The 19,837-nt window shown below is 47.5% G+C and overlaps 1 protein-coding gene across 1 annotated transcript in view; it reads right to left on the bottom strand.

Moving 5' to 3' along the window:
- Positions 1–19,837, bottom strand: part of ITGA4 (integrin subunit alpha 4) — a 911,072-nt gene that overhangs the window by 768,172 nt on the left and 123,063 nt on the right. Inside the window, exon 6 of the mRNA XM_069616079.1 lies at positions 19,483–19,612. Coding sequence (XP_069472180.1) covers positions 19,483–19,612 — 130 coding nt within the window. The remainder of the gene's footprint in view (positions 1–19,482; positions 19,613–19,837) is intronic.

The following is a 19,837-nucleotide window of genomic DNA, read 5'->3' on the forward strand; positions in this document are numbered from 1 at the left end:
GAAAGCCAATCTCGACAGCCAGAAAGCGTGGTGTTGCTATTTGCGGAAGTCGCGAGGAGCTGAAACGTCGAAGTGCCACTTGTTTGAAGATTGCCAGTTACGAGCGGTGACCGTCTCATTGCAGTGCAGGAGTCCCCAGAAGTCCTCCCTTTTGTCCCCATGACTGAGGGTCAGGAACAGTGGGATCTGCAGAGCTGCACAGGAGCAGAAGTCATCTGCTGCACTTTTTCTTCAATCCAAAGCTACTGTAAAGTCTGAGAGAACTTACCTCTTATTGTAGAGTTGCTTGCATCTTCTACTACTCACAAGCCTAAACAGCTTGTGGCCCTACATTGATTCGTCTTTTCTTCAAAGACTTCTAAAACATTGTGCAAAGACTTTTCTACTTATCTACCAGAAGTACTTCATATAGACTTTTGCCCATTGACTTTGGCTTAACCTGTTATACTGAATGACTCTGCTTAAGGGATCCAAAAGTATTTGCCTGCTTAAGAATATTTGTGGTCTCTTGTTTGTTCTAATAACCTTTTCCTTTGACCAATTCCTAAGAATATTCTAAATGCAACAGTAAGATATTAATGTCCCTAGCACCCTAACTATTGAAGTCATCTGAGGGTGTAGGTTGTTTCTGTGGGCCATCCCAAAAGGGTCTTTAATGATTTAGAAACTAAGAGTATGTAGTTTTGGAGTGTATTTGTGTGTTGCTTTTATATTTCTCCCTTCTGAAGAAGGCTTATTCTAACTGGCTGATAAATAAATTAATAATTGTTTATTCAAGAAACCTTGTGTGCAAGTGTTTATTTGAATACTTGTCACTGTGAATCTCTGTGTAACTCCCCTACAGCTCACATTGACCCCTCTTGGGATAAGCCTGGCTGCTCAACACGCTTCCAACCTGTGTAGTACAAGCTTATACCAAAGGTTGGGTTCCTATTGCCAGGAGGTCAGGGTTGTTGCAGTGCACCCAAAGAGTACTGCATACAATCTTGCCTAACAATGGGTAGTGACACACAAAGGTCGAGGGGGAAGCCCACATGGATGCCCAACAAATGTCCATGATACAAATCCCCTGGAAGTCTGCCCAAGACGTAGCCACCCGCTGTGTAGACATCCCGAGCATTCCCAGGGGCAGAAGGCGGCCAGTCAGCTCATAACACCAAAGAATAGAAGGCTTGACCCAATGGCTAATGGTGGCTGTCGATGGCTTGCGGCCCGCCCACCCCACACCAAAGGTCACCAGAAGTTAGTGACAGGACCACAAAGAGGCTGTCTTGTCCAGGTAGATCTGCACTGCCCTAACCACATCCAGTAAGCCAAGGGCTGTGTTCTCAACCCAGAAAACCCTCCTCATGGAGAGACAGAGCACCAAATCCTCTGGCAGAAAACGAGTTTAAGGAGGAACGCACAAGTGAGCCCCCAATTCCCCCAGATGCCTAGTCGAGGTAATGGCTAGCAGGAAAACAGTCTTTAAGGTAAGAGCCTTAAGGCAGACAGACTGATGGGGCTCAAAAGGATCCAACAACAAGCAAGAAAGGATGAGGGGAAGCTTCCACGTGGGGCGGGGAGGGCGAATCAGGGCATGAGCCCAAGAGAAGTACCTAAGAAGACGGCCCTCCAAACTCTCATCCTCTCTGATACCACCACATAGTTCCCAGAAAACTGTGATGGCGCCACCTCAGTGAGGATGCAACAAGGCTCAGATAAAACCTCTCCTTCTAGAACTCCAAAATCAGAAGGGGAGGGCAGGTCAAATGAAGAAAACACCTAAGAGAGCACCAGGCGGCAAAGGACTGCCAGTGTTTGTTGTAGGACTTCACAGCGTGCAGGCCCTACGACAGCTCTGAATTTCCACTGCCACGGCAAGTGACATTCCTTTCCAACCAGACCCGCTAATTCAACCTCCACACCCTTGGATGGAGGGAGTCCAAGGAGAACTGAGGAGGGAGCAGGACCTCCTGTGCGCAGACCAAGTCAACAATGTAGCACCCAATCCCTCTGTGCTGGTGTCCATTATCAGAATTCGCAGGAAGGGCTGCAGCCGGGGCAAACCCCTGAAGAGGTTGGCGAGGGACAACTATTATTGGAGTTGCAATCAGATGGACTTGTTCAGAGGAATCGGATGAGCAAAGCCAGTCATCCAGGTATGGCTGCACACAGACACCGTGTGCATGAAGAATCCCCACATGCAGGGCCAGGATCTTGGTGAAGACCCGCAGGGCTGAGGTCAAACTGAAGGGGAGCATGTGGAACTGAAAGTGCCCCTCCAGTGTGGCGAATCTCAAGAACCACTGATCTGCCTTCCTGCTGGGTAAAAGGAAATAGGTGTCTTCCAATTCCACCAAATATAGAAAGTCCCCTTGCGATAACAGTGGAATTATGGACTGGAGAGTCTCCATCCTTAACATCATCTTGGAGACAAACCGATCCATTCCCCACAGGTTGATGATGGGACGAAATTCCCCCAAAGGCTTCGGCACCAAGAATAGGATGGAGTAAACCCATTCACCCAGTTCTAAGAATGGAACCGGCTGGATGGCAGAGAAGAAACAACTTGATGAATAACTTTCTGAAGTGCTGAAGTGCTGCCTGCCTGACAGAGTCCCTGGGCTAAGGATTAATCCTGGGACCAGAATCTGGAGGACAGGAGATGAACTCGAGAGAAATCCCTTGACAGACAACCGTGCACACCCAGTAGTCTGAAATCTCCCAGTCACACAGAGGAAAGAGTGCCTCTAGGTGTCCGCCCACTGGCAGCTTAGGCCGAAGACAGGACTGGATGGACCAAGTCAGGAAGAAGGAGTGGCTGATGTGACAGCCATGGCCTGGCGAGGTTTGGCAGCAGAGGGGATGCACCTGCCATCACCCCTTCCCTTGAAAATCCACGCTGAGCGACAAAGGCAGGACAGGAGGGTTGAGTCCTCCTGGGCGTGCTCAATGAGCTCACCCATTCTCTGGCCAAACAACTTAGGTCCAACGAACGGGAGGTGGAGCAGGATCGCTTTTTCCAAAGTCTCCCCCTTCCAGCCCGCAAACAAAATTGCCTTTTGGCAGCCACCACAGTACCTTTTTCCAAAGCCAGGGCTTATAGGACAACGCAGGAAATATCAGAGGCGAACATCAGTTCTTTCTCCAGCAGATCAACCAGCCCGGAGACATCAGAAACCCCATCCATAGCCATCAATAGGGCCTGAAAATCCTTGAGTGCTGATTGGGAGAGATAAAGCACGGAGGCCAAAGGTAAAAGTTACATGCACCTCCTTAAGAGATCCCTCCACTCTTCTGACAACCAGGTCCGGAGGAGAGGCTTCCTCCGACGAAACAGATGTATTGGCTGTTCTGCAGCATAATAGAGAGTTGATTTTGAGATGATCAGGGAATTCCGCCTGGAAACCATGAATGGGGTACATTTTAGGCCAGTGCCTTGGGATCACCGCCTTCTTAAGATCCCTCCATTCCTGGTGAATAATGTTGTGGATGCTCTGTAGCAAGGGCAACTCCTGCACCTCGGTTGGTACACATCGACGGTAGGCGCCCAGAGCCTCTGGTGGGGGAGACATGGGTGCCTTGATGTCACTCAAGTCCAGGTTGGTAAGGAGATGGCTAGTCACCTCCTCAATGACCTCATGCTTCAAATACTTCCTCAGTGTATCCCAGCCTTCAGGATCTTCCATGTCCACCGAATCCACCACCGCTATCAGGGGCGCCGGATCAGGACCCACCACTGGCAGTGCAGGTGGTGACTGTGCACTCTGGGGAGTGGGAGGACATCGTCTGCCCAGAGCCTCCTCCACCGTAGCCACAATAAGAATGTTCAGGTCCTCCACCGGCATGGAGACCTGAGGAGGAGGGGCAAGGGGCTGCCGGCGGAAAGGATAGCCCCTTCTGATGTCCTCATGGCTCCTCCCCCCTCATGACAGGTAGAACAGTGACTCCTGCTCCTCCCGTAGTGCCACCGGCCGCTGAAAAAGCCCTAAGTCGCAGCGGTCCTCTGATGCAACCTGGGAAGAGTGTGGAACACTTCCCGTTGTGCGATTCCGTCGGTGGAGACGGTGGACGTCAAAGCACTGCGCCCTCATCAGGGGCGTCTGATGCAGTGTCATGTTGGTGCAGAGGAGGGTCTGCCTGGTGGGACAAGACCACAGGCGCCCCCTTTCACACGCATAACCATACACAACTGTCGGAGACAGGAAACAAAAAACAGGCCATGTGTGGGGAGGCACCTTCTCGAATCCTGGCTGTCTCTGGGAGAGTAGCCCTCCCCCCACTGTAGGGGGTAAGTAGTCCTTCTTCACTTTTGCTTATACTCATACAAAGCCTGTGTTGTAGGTGGGGACACCTCATTGCTTGGACAGGGACGAGAAAGAGTAGGACTTGCGGTAACGAGAGGGTAATGGCTTAGTCATGGTCAGGTGGTTTTAACAAACCCCACAGTGCTGGACTGCTCCTGTCTTATGCCATGAATACTCACAGGTAGGGCTGGGAGTGACAGGCTCGACACTGCCTTGTCTGCAATTTAGTTTCTCACACATTTATCTGCCCCCAGGAATGGCCCATCGGTGTGCAAATTGAAGGTGGGATGTGGATTTTGGTCTGGGAGCTGCATGTGTAAAATAAGATCGTGCCATATTGAGGTTGTTTAGTCACAAGAGAATGCCCTATACGTGTTTGGGTTTGCGTGTGACCGATTGGTGGTAAACACGATTCGTCACCGGAGCACCTCCCTAAGGGCCCCTCTGCATGCATATAGCTTGCTTTCTAGATTCTAGGCGCTACCTTTCCTGATGCAACATGAGGGTGTGATTTATCATGTGTCTTGGCTGCAATGCAATTTGGAAATGTGGCAATGAATGTGAAGGGAGCATTACACATCGAGTACATCTTTTACTTAGTGTGAAAAGGTCTGAGGGTGGTCGTGAGGCCCTGCTGAGGTGCCATAATTACATAATGACCCTATTTCTAGTACACGTATTGTGGGGCAGGGGGATTTCATACATTTGGACCCTTGGTAATTGGTGCACCCCCCTGGTAGTTAGAAGCTGGTTATTTTCCTGGTGTCCTTTATCGGATCATCCTGAATTGAATAAACATGTGTTCTCTTTCTTAATGGGTAGTCTGTTCGCGGATGTGCATAAAGGTAGAAGGAGTGAATATGTTAATGGGTTGAAGCAACAGCCAATGGAGGGTTTTGCTGGCTCGAACTCTGGCAGGGGAGGCACTATTGTTTTAAATGCGCATGTTTGCCCCAGGTACCCTTTTCCCCTTAAAGAATTTGTTGCATCCAAGATATCGGGCCCACTTGGTACCGTTCTCGTTAGGCAGGTCAGCGCCCTGAAGCCTCTTATTTTCCAGATGGAGCTTCGCTGTGGCGTTTCATTCCCAAAGAATAGGGAAAGAGGCTTACATGCGCTCCATTAACGGTGTTCTTGCACAGTGGAGGATGGGAGAGCAGGCTCCAAACAAAAATACTGTGCTGGATGTAGGTGCCATGGTAAATTTAAATGAGGGCATTAATAATACAACCGTTAAAAAAAGAAAAATATATGAAATCTGTCAAGGATTTCTTGTGTAAAATGGCGATGATAGGCACATCGGTTGGTCTTGATATGATGGAAGAGCTGGGCGGAAATTACTTTGCTGCTTATTTGGTCTCCAGTGTCAGTCAAAGGAGTGTTCTTGTGAAAAATGTTTTCAGCCATCTGCTCCCTCTCTCCGACCACAGCGGTATATGTGCGTTTTCTAGATTAACGCGGACGGGAACCGTTTGGGTGTGGCAGCTGCATGGCACTGAGATAGGTGCTTTGTGGTGGGGCTCCAACAGAAAGTGGAGGGAAACAGTCTTGCCAAGTTGGCCCCGTCGCACCGCCCTTGGACGCGTTCCAACAGCAACTTATTTTCAGTGAAGACCAAACAGAATTGGATGAAGGGAGTTCATAGCGGCGGCCCAGTGCAAGTCCTCTGGAAATAACCTAGTCCAGCAAAAGATGGACCCCTTAGTATTAATGGGGTCGCAAAGGCACAACATTCACTGAGCTGGGGGATCCGTTTTGATCATGCAGATGTCACTGGGAGAATGAGGTTATGCAGCAGGAGTTCTGGTCTTTCACCTGCCTGCACTAGGAGGAAATATGTAATGTGATGAAATAACCTCTTGCAAATGTATATTTGTATACACTGAACGGGGGTGAGCACATGGCTTCCTAAAGGAAAGTGAGAGAGTCCTCGGAGTCTTGCTGATAGCCCGAAGTAATAAGTTATGTTGCTGGACACTGAAGTGACGCATTGATGCAGGGCCCAGGCATGTGTCAGGGTTGCCTGAATTCCGTGGCAGGCAAAGGCAGCTCATGCGGTACAATCTACAGCATTGTTATATAACCATTATAGCAGCGGTCTGCAACATGTGGCTCTCCAGATGTTTTGGACTACGACTCCCATTACCCCTCACCATTCACTGTGATAGCTAAGGATAATAAGAGTTATATTCCAAACCATCTGGAGCGCCAAAGGTTGCAGACCCTTACATAACAGCAACATGCCTATATAGGAATGGATCATTAATTAAAATACTTTGAAATGTGTAGAATTCAAATGTAAGGAACACAGTTCTGTGCGTAGAGTTGATATCATGTAATATCTATGAACTGTTAACGATCACGACTTGCATGTAGATGCAAAGATGCTGCACATCCTGTCAACAAACTGTTATGAAGGACAGGGAGACTCTTAAATATTCACTGTGTGAATATCTCACTCACTGGCATGTGCAACGAAGTTGTAATCGGGACTTAGAAACACATATCTGTCATTCTTCAAAATCCCAACTACGCCGTTAGGAAAACTGCCCGCTTGAAATAATCACGATGCTAACATGGATTGGCTTTGACAGCGTGGCAGAACATCCAAAGGGTTCCGAAACATTAGGATTTAAAAAACAAGCTTTATTGCAGTCAAATATTCTGGGTATCCTGGGAAAGCATTTAAGAGGTACGGCTCCCTTATAATCTTTTCCTTTGTGTCTATTATTTGATTGAAACTCTGCTCAAATATCCGAATAAGGCTAGATCAGTGACAAAGAATCCATCATGGTCTGCACTCTCATGTAAAGGTCTCTAGATGGGTCCTGTTTCCATTACCGCTTGCTGAGAGGCAGATGAATACATCATCCATAGCTTCTGCCCCTCCCACAGTTCAATATTGCACAGGTTAGAAACGTTACTCACTAGGACAACCATACTGCTCGGATCCCAGGCAGGTGCAGCAGGAGATGGACGCAATCTAAAACTGAAGATGCCACGCGTAACCAAACTAATATTGTAACTACCATTGTAACACTACACGTGCTCATGGTAGTGTCTGCGCTACACATCCTAGCAACGGGCACCTATCAACACACTGTGGGTGCACTGCATGATCTGTCGCAACCCGCGTGTCCTTTTCCAGTTCATTGATGCACTCCTGTGGCACGTGGCAGATCACATGGGCCTACCCAGAATGGCTGACAAGGTCAATGCCATTCCATTCCATGCCCTTGCAGGCATACCCAAAGTGATAGGTGCATTTGACTGCACACATGTGGAGCTGGTGGCTAGGCATGCCGTTGAGGCAGTGTACAGGAACCAAAAACTCTACCACTCAATGTGCAGATGGTGTGTGATGCCTGCCAGCTCACCACCCACTGCTGTGCCAGATTCCCTGGTTCAACCCACGACTCCATGGTGCTGCAGAACTCCATGCTGCCAGGGTACATGGCATGTCACGCATGTGGCACAGGCCAGAAAACGCACAGAGCACTGCACAGTATATAAATAACTCACTTACAACAAAAAAACAATGTCCAGTCATGATTCCAATGCTACACCAATTGTAATGTGTATAATGTAATTATTTACAGATGTGGAATACCAATCTCTCCCAAAACTATTCCCTCCCCACTCCCCATCCCCAACTGCCTCTACACAACCCCTGTCATGTTCTGCAAGGATGACTTGCACAAGTCACAGACAGGGCACGTGTGTGTCCTAGGCCTATTTACGTCCCCTTTTCGGCTCAGGCGTGAGGCTGTGTGCCGAGCTGGACAGCCGCACTGAACGCCGCTTTGGAATGCTCTGCATGGAACTAGCAGGCATTGTACTGGTGGAAGGTTGGTGAGGGAGTTCCATGGGCCATCGGTCTAGGATGGCATGGAGGAACATAGCCATTGTCTCAGCTATTGAAGACATTACACTGTTGCCCTCCTGTACCCTCTTGGACATCTGTACTATGGCTCGTGTACAACGGCCATGTGCACAGGCATTATGACACCCACTAGCCTGGACACTCTCACGCATCAGCTGTGCTTCCTAGAGGTGTTGCTGCACCACGGCAGTCAAGGGATCCGTGTTGTTCCATACAGCTGAGTCTACCATTAATTTCCCTCACACTGGAGAAGGGTGGATGTTGTGGGCAAATTGGGCCCATGGGGCTGAATAGCAAAGGCTAATCGGTGCTGTGGTCGGTTGTGTCCCTCGTGTCCACTCCAACGTCGTCTGCTATCTCCTCTACGCTGGACACATGTGCACGTGCATGTGGCTGCAGTGGTGGTGGTACTGCTGCAGCTAGGCCTGCCTGGGTGGGTGCAGCTTGTGCGACTGGTGGTGGCTCAATGGCTTGAGCTTGTGTGACCGTTGGTGAATCAATGGCTGGGGCTTGCGCGACCGCTGGTGGCTCAATGGCTGGAGCTTGTGCGACCATTGGTGGCTCAATGGCTGGAGCTTGAGCGACCGGTGGTGAATCAATGGCTAGAAGTTGTGCGACCGGTGGTGGCTCAATGGGTGCAGCTGGGGTGGCAGTGGCAGTTGTGCATGTTGAGGCTGTGGCATCTTGGGTGTAGGTGGTGGTGGTGGTGGTGTTGGTCCATTGGGTCTGGCAGCATCAACGGCTGGTGCCCCTTGAGATGCTTGGATGAGCCTCTTCGTCGTCAGATGATGTGCCTGAGGGAGTCAGAAAGTCAGGTTGTCAGTGAACAGTGTGGATTGATGAGGCAGAGATTCATGCATTATCTTGTTTGTGCCTGTGCTTTGTCGGGGACATGGCGGGGTACATGGCAAGGTGCACACATGCTTGTGTCATGCGTACTGTGCGGGTGGATGTGTGATGTCCGTCCATGGTAGGGTGGTGCACTGGAGATACTGTTGTGATGTACGGACAATTGCTGGGTACAGTGTTAGGGGTGTGGCCATCACGCTGTGGGATGTTGGGTTGGGGAGGAGTGTGCCATGGATGGGGTTGCTATGTGCCTGCTGCCTGTAGCACTTACAGGGATAGGTGGCCATTTCAGCTTATGGGTCAGGCTGGCTGGGACCAGGGAGTCACATGTTTCCCTTATGTGTGTGTGATGCTGGTGATTTGTGGGTGGAGAAGGGGGTTAGCACTAATGTGACTTTGTGCCAGGGGAAGCATGGTGGGCACACACACATTAAGCTGTGGCAGGGGGATGTGTGTCTGAGTGGAAGTAGAAGCATGTTCTGTTGGCAGTACATGTTGTGCTCTAGGTGTATTAGTGGTATGAGTGATGTTTTGTGGGAGGGTGTATGTCAGGGTATGCACCCAGGTTGCTGTTCTCTTGGGGGGGGAGGGCATGCAGGGCTTTATTGGTGGTGTGGATGATGCACTTGACATTCATGTCATATGTTGCTACAGTAGTGGTTGCAGGGTGGACAGTGAGGTTAACATTACATTGGGGTTATGTGTACTCACCATCCTCTCCAGGTGTCCTGCTCCAGCCTCTGCAGCACCGACCCCTTCGAAGGCTTCGCGGTGCAGAACACTGCTGCACGTGTCCTTCCAGGGAAGCAGGCATATTGGGGATACGCTCCCACCACCTGTGGCCATGCCCTGTCTGTGCTGGACCGAGAGGAGGCTGGGCACCCTCAAGCGAAGGTCGTCCCACCTCTTGTGGCAGTATCGCACTGTGCAGGGGGTTGTGCCAACTGCAGAGACTCCCTGGGCAACCTCCTCCAGATGCTCTTCTTGCGCAGCTCTGCCTGCCTGCGCTGGATGTTTGCAAAGAGCTATTCAGCATGCTGGACTGTTGTGTCAGATAACATGTTAATCTCTGCCTCACTGAAGCGTGGCTTGCACCTCTGGGTCTCACAGACTCTTGATGTCATGGTAAAGGTGGAGTTTCTGTGGTCAGGCGTGGTGAATGGTGCCTGTTCTTTCATGATCGCAATGGATTGAGTTTTTGTAATGGCTGCCGGATGATTTCCTGTTCTGGCGATCACTGTGTGTCCGGTCAGAGTATTTGTGGTACCCCTGTTACTGTGCCGGTGGCTCTGGGACTGTGATGCCAGATTCGGAGTCACTGGCACTGAAGACGACCGTTTTGTCGTTTTTGGGAGGTTTTGATGGTGTTTCCAGCATGCCGGTACTGCCATTTCGGCATGCCGGAATGCGCATGCACGCCATCGCGTAATCGGCCGGAGATTCCGGCATCACAGGTTGCCAGACACGGTGGCACCGGCATGCCGGAAAATCAGATTTCTTACTGGCAGACGTAATGAGGCCCGATGTCCTTCTACTCTTATCAATTTAGAGGTGGTCTCAGGAGGAGCCATCAGACAAGCATTACCCAATTAGAATTGTAACCCCTATGGAATATACCTGTAGCCACCACTATTAATCAATCCCTGTACCCCGCAGGTTTTTGGTAACTAAGATCCTAGTATGATGTCAGTTATGATGAATATTGAATATATAAACTGCTGTTTTGGATCAGCATGTCGTGTGTGTCAGGGATTTTATACTTGTATGCTGTACCTGCGTTATTTGGATGATAATCAAGCTGGGTTTTGTCTTTGACCATTTCTGTTATTGAGTCTGGTTCGACCTGGCTCCAGAACCTCTGTACAATTTGGGGTTTCCCAGGCTGTCTTAACACGCTCGTGCTCTACAGAAAAATATTGGACACATTGCCTTTCTAGAACTGCACCAGCTACCCTGGATTGAGACAATTAACAGGCAGGCAGTACATCTGTCTAGAGTACCAGGAGCTGCAGGCACAACTGAGTGATGTTTTGTTTGATGTACTCAGCAGATTGCGTGGAGGATGACAGTGTTTGCGGCAAGTGTGGAAATCCCCTACTTATGCAATATTTGCTAATGCCAGAAAATCACATAGATCCAGTGACCTTCCTCATTCCAATTACTATTGCAGAGAGATATTAAGTTTCATGCTATTTATTGATGCTTATCACGCACAAACAGTGTGAGTGTGCCAAGGATAGGGAAATGCCACACCTAAAAAAAGGAGGAAGAAAGTGCTCTAATGCAGTATGGAGGACGCAGGAATGACTGTGTCACTTGAGGAGTGGAGTCATGCAATCTTAACATCTACCACAATTGCTTGTTGTGTAATCACAACTGGCATCACATAAAGCATCATAAAAACGTACATCAATGGTGTAATGGACTATAGCGCAAATGTCCTCACCAAATACGTCATTGGTCAAGGATGCAACCGTGAAACCGTGAGCTGTCCTGGTGCAAACGGGGATATGGTTATATCTCTTGCAAATGGCCCAGGAAGGGGGAAATGGTAAAGGCTGCTCTTTGTTTACCACATCTGTTTCTACAAACCCTAAGGTGCATAACAGAGGGCCATGCACCATTCCCTCACTTGCAAAACTGGGCCGTGCAAGGTAAACCAACAAAGACAATCTTCACGTGGTGTGATTCATTGTAGGGGAGCTGTACGCTTTGAACATGGGCTGGCATGTGGCTGCTGCCCCATTCTAAGAGCCAATCATAATGAAATACTTCACTTCTGAGGTCTCTTTGAGCCTTAATCTAAGGGGTGCCCAGTTGCCATAGCTACCTCATTGCCTATCCCAGTGAAGGGGGAGGGCAGCATAGGTGTCCAAGGAGATGGAACACCACAAGCTAGTGCAGAAGAGAATGCCTGGAGCAAAATAGCTGGTGTACTGGCCATTGAAGAGCTACATGACTGGAAGGAAGACTGGTATCTGCAGGTAGCCAGGGGAGGCACAGAAGGATAATGAATACAGTCAAACGGTCCCAAAAATGACCAACAACAGGCAGAGGAGGCGAGGGAGAAATAAGCAGAAGTTGAATGATAGTGAGAGCGGGAATCAGGGAGGAAGGAGATGGAAAAAAACTTGAAGGGCAAACAAACATACAGCTGATAAGAGCGCTGCAGTGTGCTACTGATCTATCAGGCGCCGGTGACTGTAGTTTCAGAACACTAGAATGGAAATGGACTGCCTGACGTAATGATTTCAGAAACCAATGTTTACAGCGCCAGGTTACCATGGCTAGCAGTAAAGGCAGTGGTGGCCATGTTTGAATGGGAAGCCACTGCACGCCTGACAAGGAGAACGTCCACACTGCCCTGCCACCAGCTGACTCTGCCACAGACACAGAAAGGGAGCTGCAAAATGGGCATCTGGCCCCAGGCCACCCAACGCAATATGTGGAAGGACGGTCACCAGCAAGCTGAAATGGAACTAAGAGTACATTGTACATCTTGTCCATGTCCCCTGGTGTCCATACAGAAACCACAGAAAAAAAAGCCCAAAGGTGCAATAACCACTGGAATCTCAGCCATGGAAATAAGAAGGTGTCACAAAGCAAAATGGGTTAATATGAGGCAGGCACTAAGATGTATTCCAATTAGATTTATTAGGGATAGTTACAGGACGGGACGAACGTAGGACAATGCAATATTAAATTATACACAAACAACATTGATTCTCCTGGGTTCTCAGTCTTTTAAGTCTCTTCTTTGTATCAAGTCTTCCACTCTGGGTTCCCCTTCTGGGCGTGTTGAGATTTCTTAAGTACTCACAGACCTACGGTGTTAACGTGCCCTCTGCGCTTGTTTCTTGCCTCCTTGCATTTGGCTCTCAAATTCTCTGCTTCTAACCCCCGTACAGACTCTCTCCCGGGCCTCAGGGGGCCCTTGTACAGATGTATACTAGGCCTGCCAAAGATCGATTCAGGGGGCGGGATCCACCTCCCGGTCTTAGAATCCTGCTCTCATTCCAAACACCCTACCTTTGTCTCCCTCATCAAAGATTCACAACATGCTTGTACTTAAAAGGGACCTCTCCTGTGCCTCCTATTCTGTCCTCTCTACCTTGTGTTTCCTTGTCTTCTTTCCAGGCCTCCTCAATGCCTTGCCATATGCTCAGACCTCCACCCCACATTGACTTGCTCTACACAAGATTAGCCTTGCCTGTTCCCTCTCCTCCGCCACTCTTCTTAGTAGCTCCTTAAGTCTGCCTCTTCTGTTCTCAGCAGTTTCTCTTATCCAAGTCTCCTTCCTACTTTCTCAACCTCTCTCCTTAAAACTTTCGTCTCCTCTCTGCTGATGTTCTCTCCACCATCCTCTGTACTACTCTCCTCCTCAACCTCTCTCCTGGTTCACAACCTTTTCTTTAATTACCCGAACCACCTCCTCTTGAACACTTCTCTTTCTTCTTCTTCCACCTCATATTCACCCCAACCACCTACTTAGCACTTTCTTTCAATTGAACAAGCTTCTCTCCATTCTTCCTTCCTACTTCAGTGACTTATCTCCAGCCTTCCTCAACCACTTCCTGCCCCCATCGTCTCCAATCATTGCTGCTCCCTCACCACATCCATACTCCCAAACTGCACTGGCAAGTTCTGCGCTTCCAAACATCCTTCCAGTGCTGTCCTGAGAACTGACCCTTATATAGGGCTGGGGTTGAATGGCTTCACTCTGAGTGGCTAAAGAGATTCTCTGACCTCCCAGGGCATGCTCTCTGATGTTTGGTAACTCTAACTCTTTGGATGAAGTCTTCAAAGAGGCCCTCCAGCATCATGGATCACTTTCTAGATGTTCTTCCTAGTGGAAGGGCTACAGCTGCTCCTCGTGCCCGCTGCCTTTGGCTGTATGGTTTCCCCTCCACTCCTGGAGTTAGTCATGGCTGTGTCTTGTACACAACAGTTAATTGGAGCTGTAGGTTATGAGATTGCCGTTTGGTGCAGGCATTTCTCCCGCTGATTTTAACTCAGAGAGTGACTTCAGTGGACTCTTTCTCCATTGTGCTTTCCATTGTGAGAGAGAAAGGAGAACTCCTCTTTTAAGGTCTCTCCTTAGTGTGTGGAAGAAGTGTAGTTCTATTTGGGTGCCGGGTTGTGCATGGGTGATGGCTGCACCTCCTTCTGCCACCCTGATATGAAATGGGTGAGAGGTGTGAGTTCCACATGACTGTTGTCTGTGGGTGGCGGGTAGCTTTTCTGTTTGCTACTCAGTTCCACAAAGTGTTCCTCCCACTGAATCCACAAGTGCATTGCCGTAGTCTGTTTCAGGTTTGCCGTCTGTAGAAGAGGGAGCTTAGGGGAAATGTCTTAGTTCTGAATGTGGTTTATTATCCAGGTCTGTATAGCCTGGGCTTGGGTCATGTTCTCCAGGATCCCGCCTGGTCTCTGGGACCTAACCCCATAGTTGCCCTCTTCCCAAATCTGTGGTTGACTCTCCGCGATCTGTTCCACGGTTTAACTCCGACATCAAGAGAAATTCTAGGAGGTGTAGTCCCTGAGTGATGGTGGGTCGGAAAAAAGGTTGGGGACATGTGTTACACGAGAAACACTTGTGCAAAGGCACGTTATAAATGCCATCTCATATTGTATCATGGCCTGGGAAGATAGCTTTCTGGTTTCTAGCTTGCTTCAATGATGCGTGGATGCAATTCCCAGGTCCATATGACGGTGACCTCAAGTTCACTTTGTCAAAAATGTACAAGGAATGGAATTTGTGCTATTACCTTTGAGGTGAAGAACAATACACTTAGGATGAGGTTTTATCCCATCATAGCCTGTGCAACCTAGTGAGAAGAGGTGATGTAAACACGATGCACACTTTGATGGGACGACCAGGCAAACTTCCCAAAAGAGACCAGAGAATATTTATCGGTCATCATGACAATAGATAGCTGACCCATGAATATTCACAGGCCCCTTTTGGGGTGCAAACCAACTCCCCCAAAGCACTCCTATGGCGCACTGCTCCCATTGCCCCCCCCCCACAGCACCCTAATTATAGATGCAACATTTTATATGTGCGATGCAGGAGCACTGGAAACAACAAGACTTTATGACATGCATCATTGCCCTGCAGTGACCCACTAGGCACAGTAGAGCAGTGGTGTGTAATAGAGTCCTGTGGGGGGTGGCACTAGCCTTCCATTCCTTTTGGGCCCCAATTTTCCACCACAGGGTGACCTCCTTCACTTTTATTACATGCATCCTCTAGGGACGAGCCATAATCGCCCATACATCAGAGCTTGCATTTTAGTAACCTCATATCAACAATTGACCTCAGTCTGAATATTGATAAATCGAAGGTGATGGTCTTTGGCCCCAAATTTAACAAATGTAGAACAATGAAGATTGAAGTAGAGGGTTTAGTCCTTGAACAGGTCAACTATTACGACTATTTGGGGCTTAGATTTGAGGAATATGGCAGCTGGGATGCCCAGATCACAAAATCGACCACCACCCTAGAAAAAGTAAGTGGAGCAATCTTGGTGTTCCATGCGAAACATGTCAGGTCCCAGTTTCAGGACCTTGATTTGACCGACATGTGGACACACCCCCTAATTTTGGGTTCACCCTTGATCGAGACCATCAAGAAAAGGGTTAAGCAGAGAAGTATCGACTGCCTTTTGGTTGATGCCTCCAGTCTGAAATTGGGGCCTGGTTACCTTGACTGGAGGCATCAACCGGGGCACAAATTTAATATATGGATGTGATTTACCCCCCTTACGAAAAGGCTATGTATCTGCGATTTCAACTGGGGATTCTCCCGCTGACCTCCTTTAACCAAAACTGGCTATAAAACAATACGAGCAAATGCCCGCTATGTGATGAGGGCAATGAGACAGTCACTCATTTTCTGTTGCTCTGCAGAGGGACTCTGAAGCTGAGGAAAATGTATCTGAAGCCATTATTGAGAGAGGCAGGGGTCAGACATTGAAACGCCTGGGTTGGTGTTTAGATATGTAGGTGGTCAGAGCAATGTCCCATTACATTCATAGAGCATGGTTACTTAGGGCAAAAGCTTAAGTATTATAGACAAGCCCAGAACTAGATAATTGCTGATGGAAGATGAGGATGCGAGCTGTAGACTCTCCTCATCCCGCTATATCTGTAGAAAAACTTGAAATTATAATGTAAAGCACTTGCACTTTGTGACGAACATTAATTCTCTGTTATGCTGGATTTTAATGTTTTGCCAGGAGATGCCAATTTTGATATGCTGATTTTATGATGTTTTATTTTGTTTTTATCTTGAAACCGTTGTCTTTTTACCTCTCTACTTTTATGGATGACTAACCGAAATAAAGTTTATGATGATGATATCAACAAATGAAGAAATAATACACTTGTAATATGCCTTTCTGTACAAATCTCTGGAAAGGTTTCTGGATTTCACAGGATCCCAAAGTCCAATCATCCAAAATCTGTGTGTTACAGTGAATACCTGGACTGGTTTACCCAGCACTATTTCATACTAACAAAAGAAACAACCTGGTGCACTCTGGAAATTATCACAGCATATCGCATTTTGCTATTGCTCAAGAACGAAGATACCTATTATTTGCCCTGAAATATAAGAGCCAATCTAAAACTGTAAAGTGCTTGCTGATTATCTTAACACTATACTGATCTTATAAGATGTGGCTATGGTCAATTACTTTGCATAAACTCTTCTGAATTTTGGTAAGTACATCTGCATCCCAAGGACAAAGTCATGTCATTATATCCCTGGCTGACTTGAAGAATCCGATGTGTGCCCTTCTAATAACATTTTCATCACTATGTGTCAGGATAAGACTTTGAAAAATGTGTTTGATGAATTAGCATACAGAAATGTCATTTTGTCCCCTTTTCAAGTCATTGCTCCCTTAGAAAGTTATTGCTGGCACATATCTGGGTTCCTTGCCATCTCTGGAGTAGGGTTTTTGCTGGAGTCAGTGTATCACATTGTCATTAATCACACTTCAATAAAATCTTCAATCATCTTCTTTACTTGCTCATTGTCTGACTATGCTTCATCCAAAAAGAAGAAATTTAAATGCCTTTTCTGGCACCTTGGACACTATTGTGGGATGACACTAAAGTTGTACTGTAGCATCACAGATGTATATTTCGCGACAAATACCCCACTGACCACAATGTGATGTGGAAGAGATGGCAGGGATTATTGGAGAGAGGGATGTCAGGCTGTTCAGTAAATTGAATTGTGTACATGCAGTGATTTCTGGGAATTGTCAGTCTGACCACAAATAATTTCATCGGCTGTGGTTTTCTCCAAGTCTCTTAACATCAGAATGTTTGTGAGTACCTTGCACGCAATATTTAGTCACATAAACTTCACTCACACCTGTGATTACAAAGCTGCACCTACAAAAGGTCCACAACTCAGCCCAGCTATTCATCTGCTCTTGACAACTGTCTTAAAGAGATCGGCTCCTGGACAAATTTGGTCTTGCTTCAGTTTAATTTAAGAAATTAAGAATGATACACTATGAACTCATTGATGTCTTACTAAAGTAGATTTTGCCATTCTTATTACATTTAGGTGATAAACAGCTGCAGGGTGGACCATCCCCGTTGATAACGGTTCGACTGCCGGAGTTAAGGGACTGTGAACAGCAAGGGTCCTAAACGAGTGCCATGTGGCACCGTTACCAACAGGATAGCCTCCCCCCGGGGTGCTTATCACCTAAAGAGGAGCATGATCTGTGTCTATGAAGCATGTGTGTTCATGGAGGAATCTTGCTATTTTCATTAGAGGAAAATCAGAAAAGATTCTGTGGTGTGTTGAAACAATGCCGGCCTTCTGCCTCTTTTTATCTTCATTGTTTATGAACCAATTCTGTTCTTCCACAGTGAGGGGACTCCTGATTTCAAATTTCAAGGTCTAGGGAAGCATGTGAAATAGAGAGGAGGCAAGGGGCATGGTGACAAAATGGAAGGTGCATATTCTGGTGGTCTTTTGCAGCAGCACTCTTGAGAGAGCGATGTTACAAACTAGATCCATCTATGACATCAAACCATTAGAAGATGGAAGCCCTGTTCCACTGGCGGAACCTCACAGCAGGAGCATACCGCTTTATCTCTGTTTCCCCAGCACAATAGAGGGGGGTGGGACCTAAGGTATTCATTTTGGCCAAGCTTGTCTATGCATCCCTCAGCCTCCCATATCCACCCCTTGGACTGCTGGACCGAGGAAACTGTGCAGGGAGCGGGAAAGTGATGCTAAGGGTGACATGCATAACGCATCATTGTAGATGGGCACCTATCAATGGGGTTCATTTCACTTGGGTGACATAACAGTGAACTCAATCTTCACTCTCGTTGTCTATCAGATGTCACTCAGGAACCCACAGTTGCATACATCACGGTAGGTCATAGTTACCTATCTACAGGTGTGCATATAGTTCCAGCAGTGGCTGAATAAATCAGTATTATGTTGGCCTCCTCATTAGCTGCACAATGTATCCCTTCTACTTTTATAGTGTCCCCTTTGGGGGGGTGAACAGGGAAATAACGGGGCATCCCAAGCAAGTAGAAGAAGAAATAGACTGGCAAAACTGAAAAAATGAAACTATACCTTGTTTTCCCCTATGCCCCTTCCCATGCCATAACCATGCCCCTTTGGCAGTGCACCGGATTCTGGCATTCTAGCCATGCTGCTCTCATTTTTCTGCCCTCAACAGTGCACTTGTGGCTGCACGGAACACAGAATTACACACTTTACTAGACAGAGCAGAGCACAGGAGAAGGATGTTGCCTTTTCAGAATTACCCCTTTTCCTCGTAGGCTTCTCATCGAAATCCATTTTCTCGAAATCATGGTAGCGCACGTTAACCCAAATATACATGGGGTGGGGTTTAGAAAGGTGGGGTGTCTGAGGAGGATAAGGGGGTGCTGGGAAACTCCCCTGCATGTTATTGCAGCAAAATATGGTAAACAAAATTTGAAATGGGCTTCGACTAAATCCCTGCGAGCAAATGACAAGGATGCGATTTGTCCACAATGCCCGCATTGCTATAGTTGATTATTGCTACAGGAAGGGTGTGCACCCAGTCACTAGGGAAGAGACCCCTTCCATTATCAATATGCCCATTCGCTTCATGCATTCGTAGCTTTACACCAATATTTTGATATGAATAAAGGGCTACGTCTGATTGTGAGTTAGTGATATGGCTTGTTTTCCAAACATGTGCACCATGACACAGCTGTGATTAATCTAAGTTTCCTGTTCAGGTGAATAAAGTACCACTACGAGATGAAAGTTCTGGCAGCGCCCTACGGGGGCACAATTCAACGACTTGCGGACAAGCCTGGGAGATAGGAAATCACAAGGCTGGCCACCAGCAGAATACAACAGACTGTTTTCATACACATACACACATGACAGGTCAATCGAAATGTGAAAAAGTTCCCTACCTAGGTAGCTACCAAATTTCACTCTGTTGTCAGCATCTATGTAGAACTTGGACACATTATTTGTAGTATTGTAAGCAAAAATAGAGCCGGTCCAATAGTATGATCCAGGTGCTCCCATTATGATCAAATCCTAAAAAACATCAGAGCATAAAACGCAAAAGGGAATGTGTTAGTACAAGGGTTAAACCAGACTTTCATTCAAAACAAACATCAATGACACATCAGACCGATACATTTTCTACAGAAATGTTGCATAAGGATGCGTAACATTTAATCCAATTTGATGGCCACCTTGTTATATTAGTAAATGTAGCAAAAAAGAGGATCACACAAGGAGGTGTGGCCGGCCAGGGAA

The sequence above is a fragment of the Ambystoma mexicanum genome, chromosome 9, assembly GCF_040938575.1.
Source record: "Ambystoma mexicanum isolate Mex_15411 chromosome 9, UKY_AmexF1_1, whole genome shotgun sequence".
NCBI lineage: Eukaryota > Metazoa > Chordata > Amphibia > Caudata > Ambystomatidae > Ambystoma > Ambystoma mexicanum.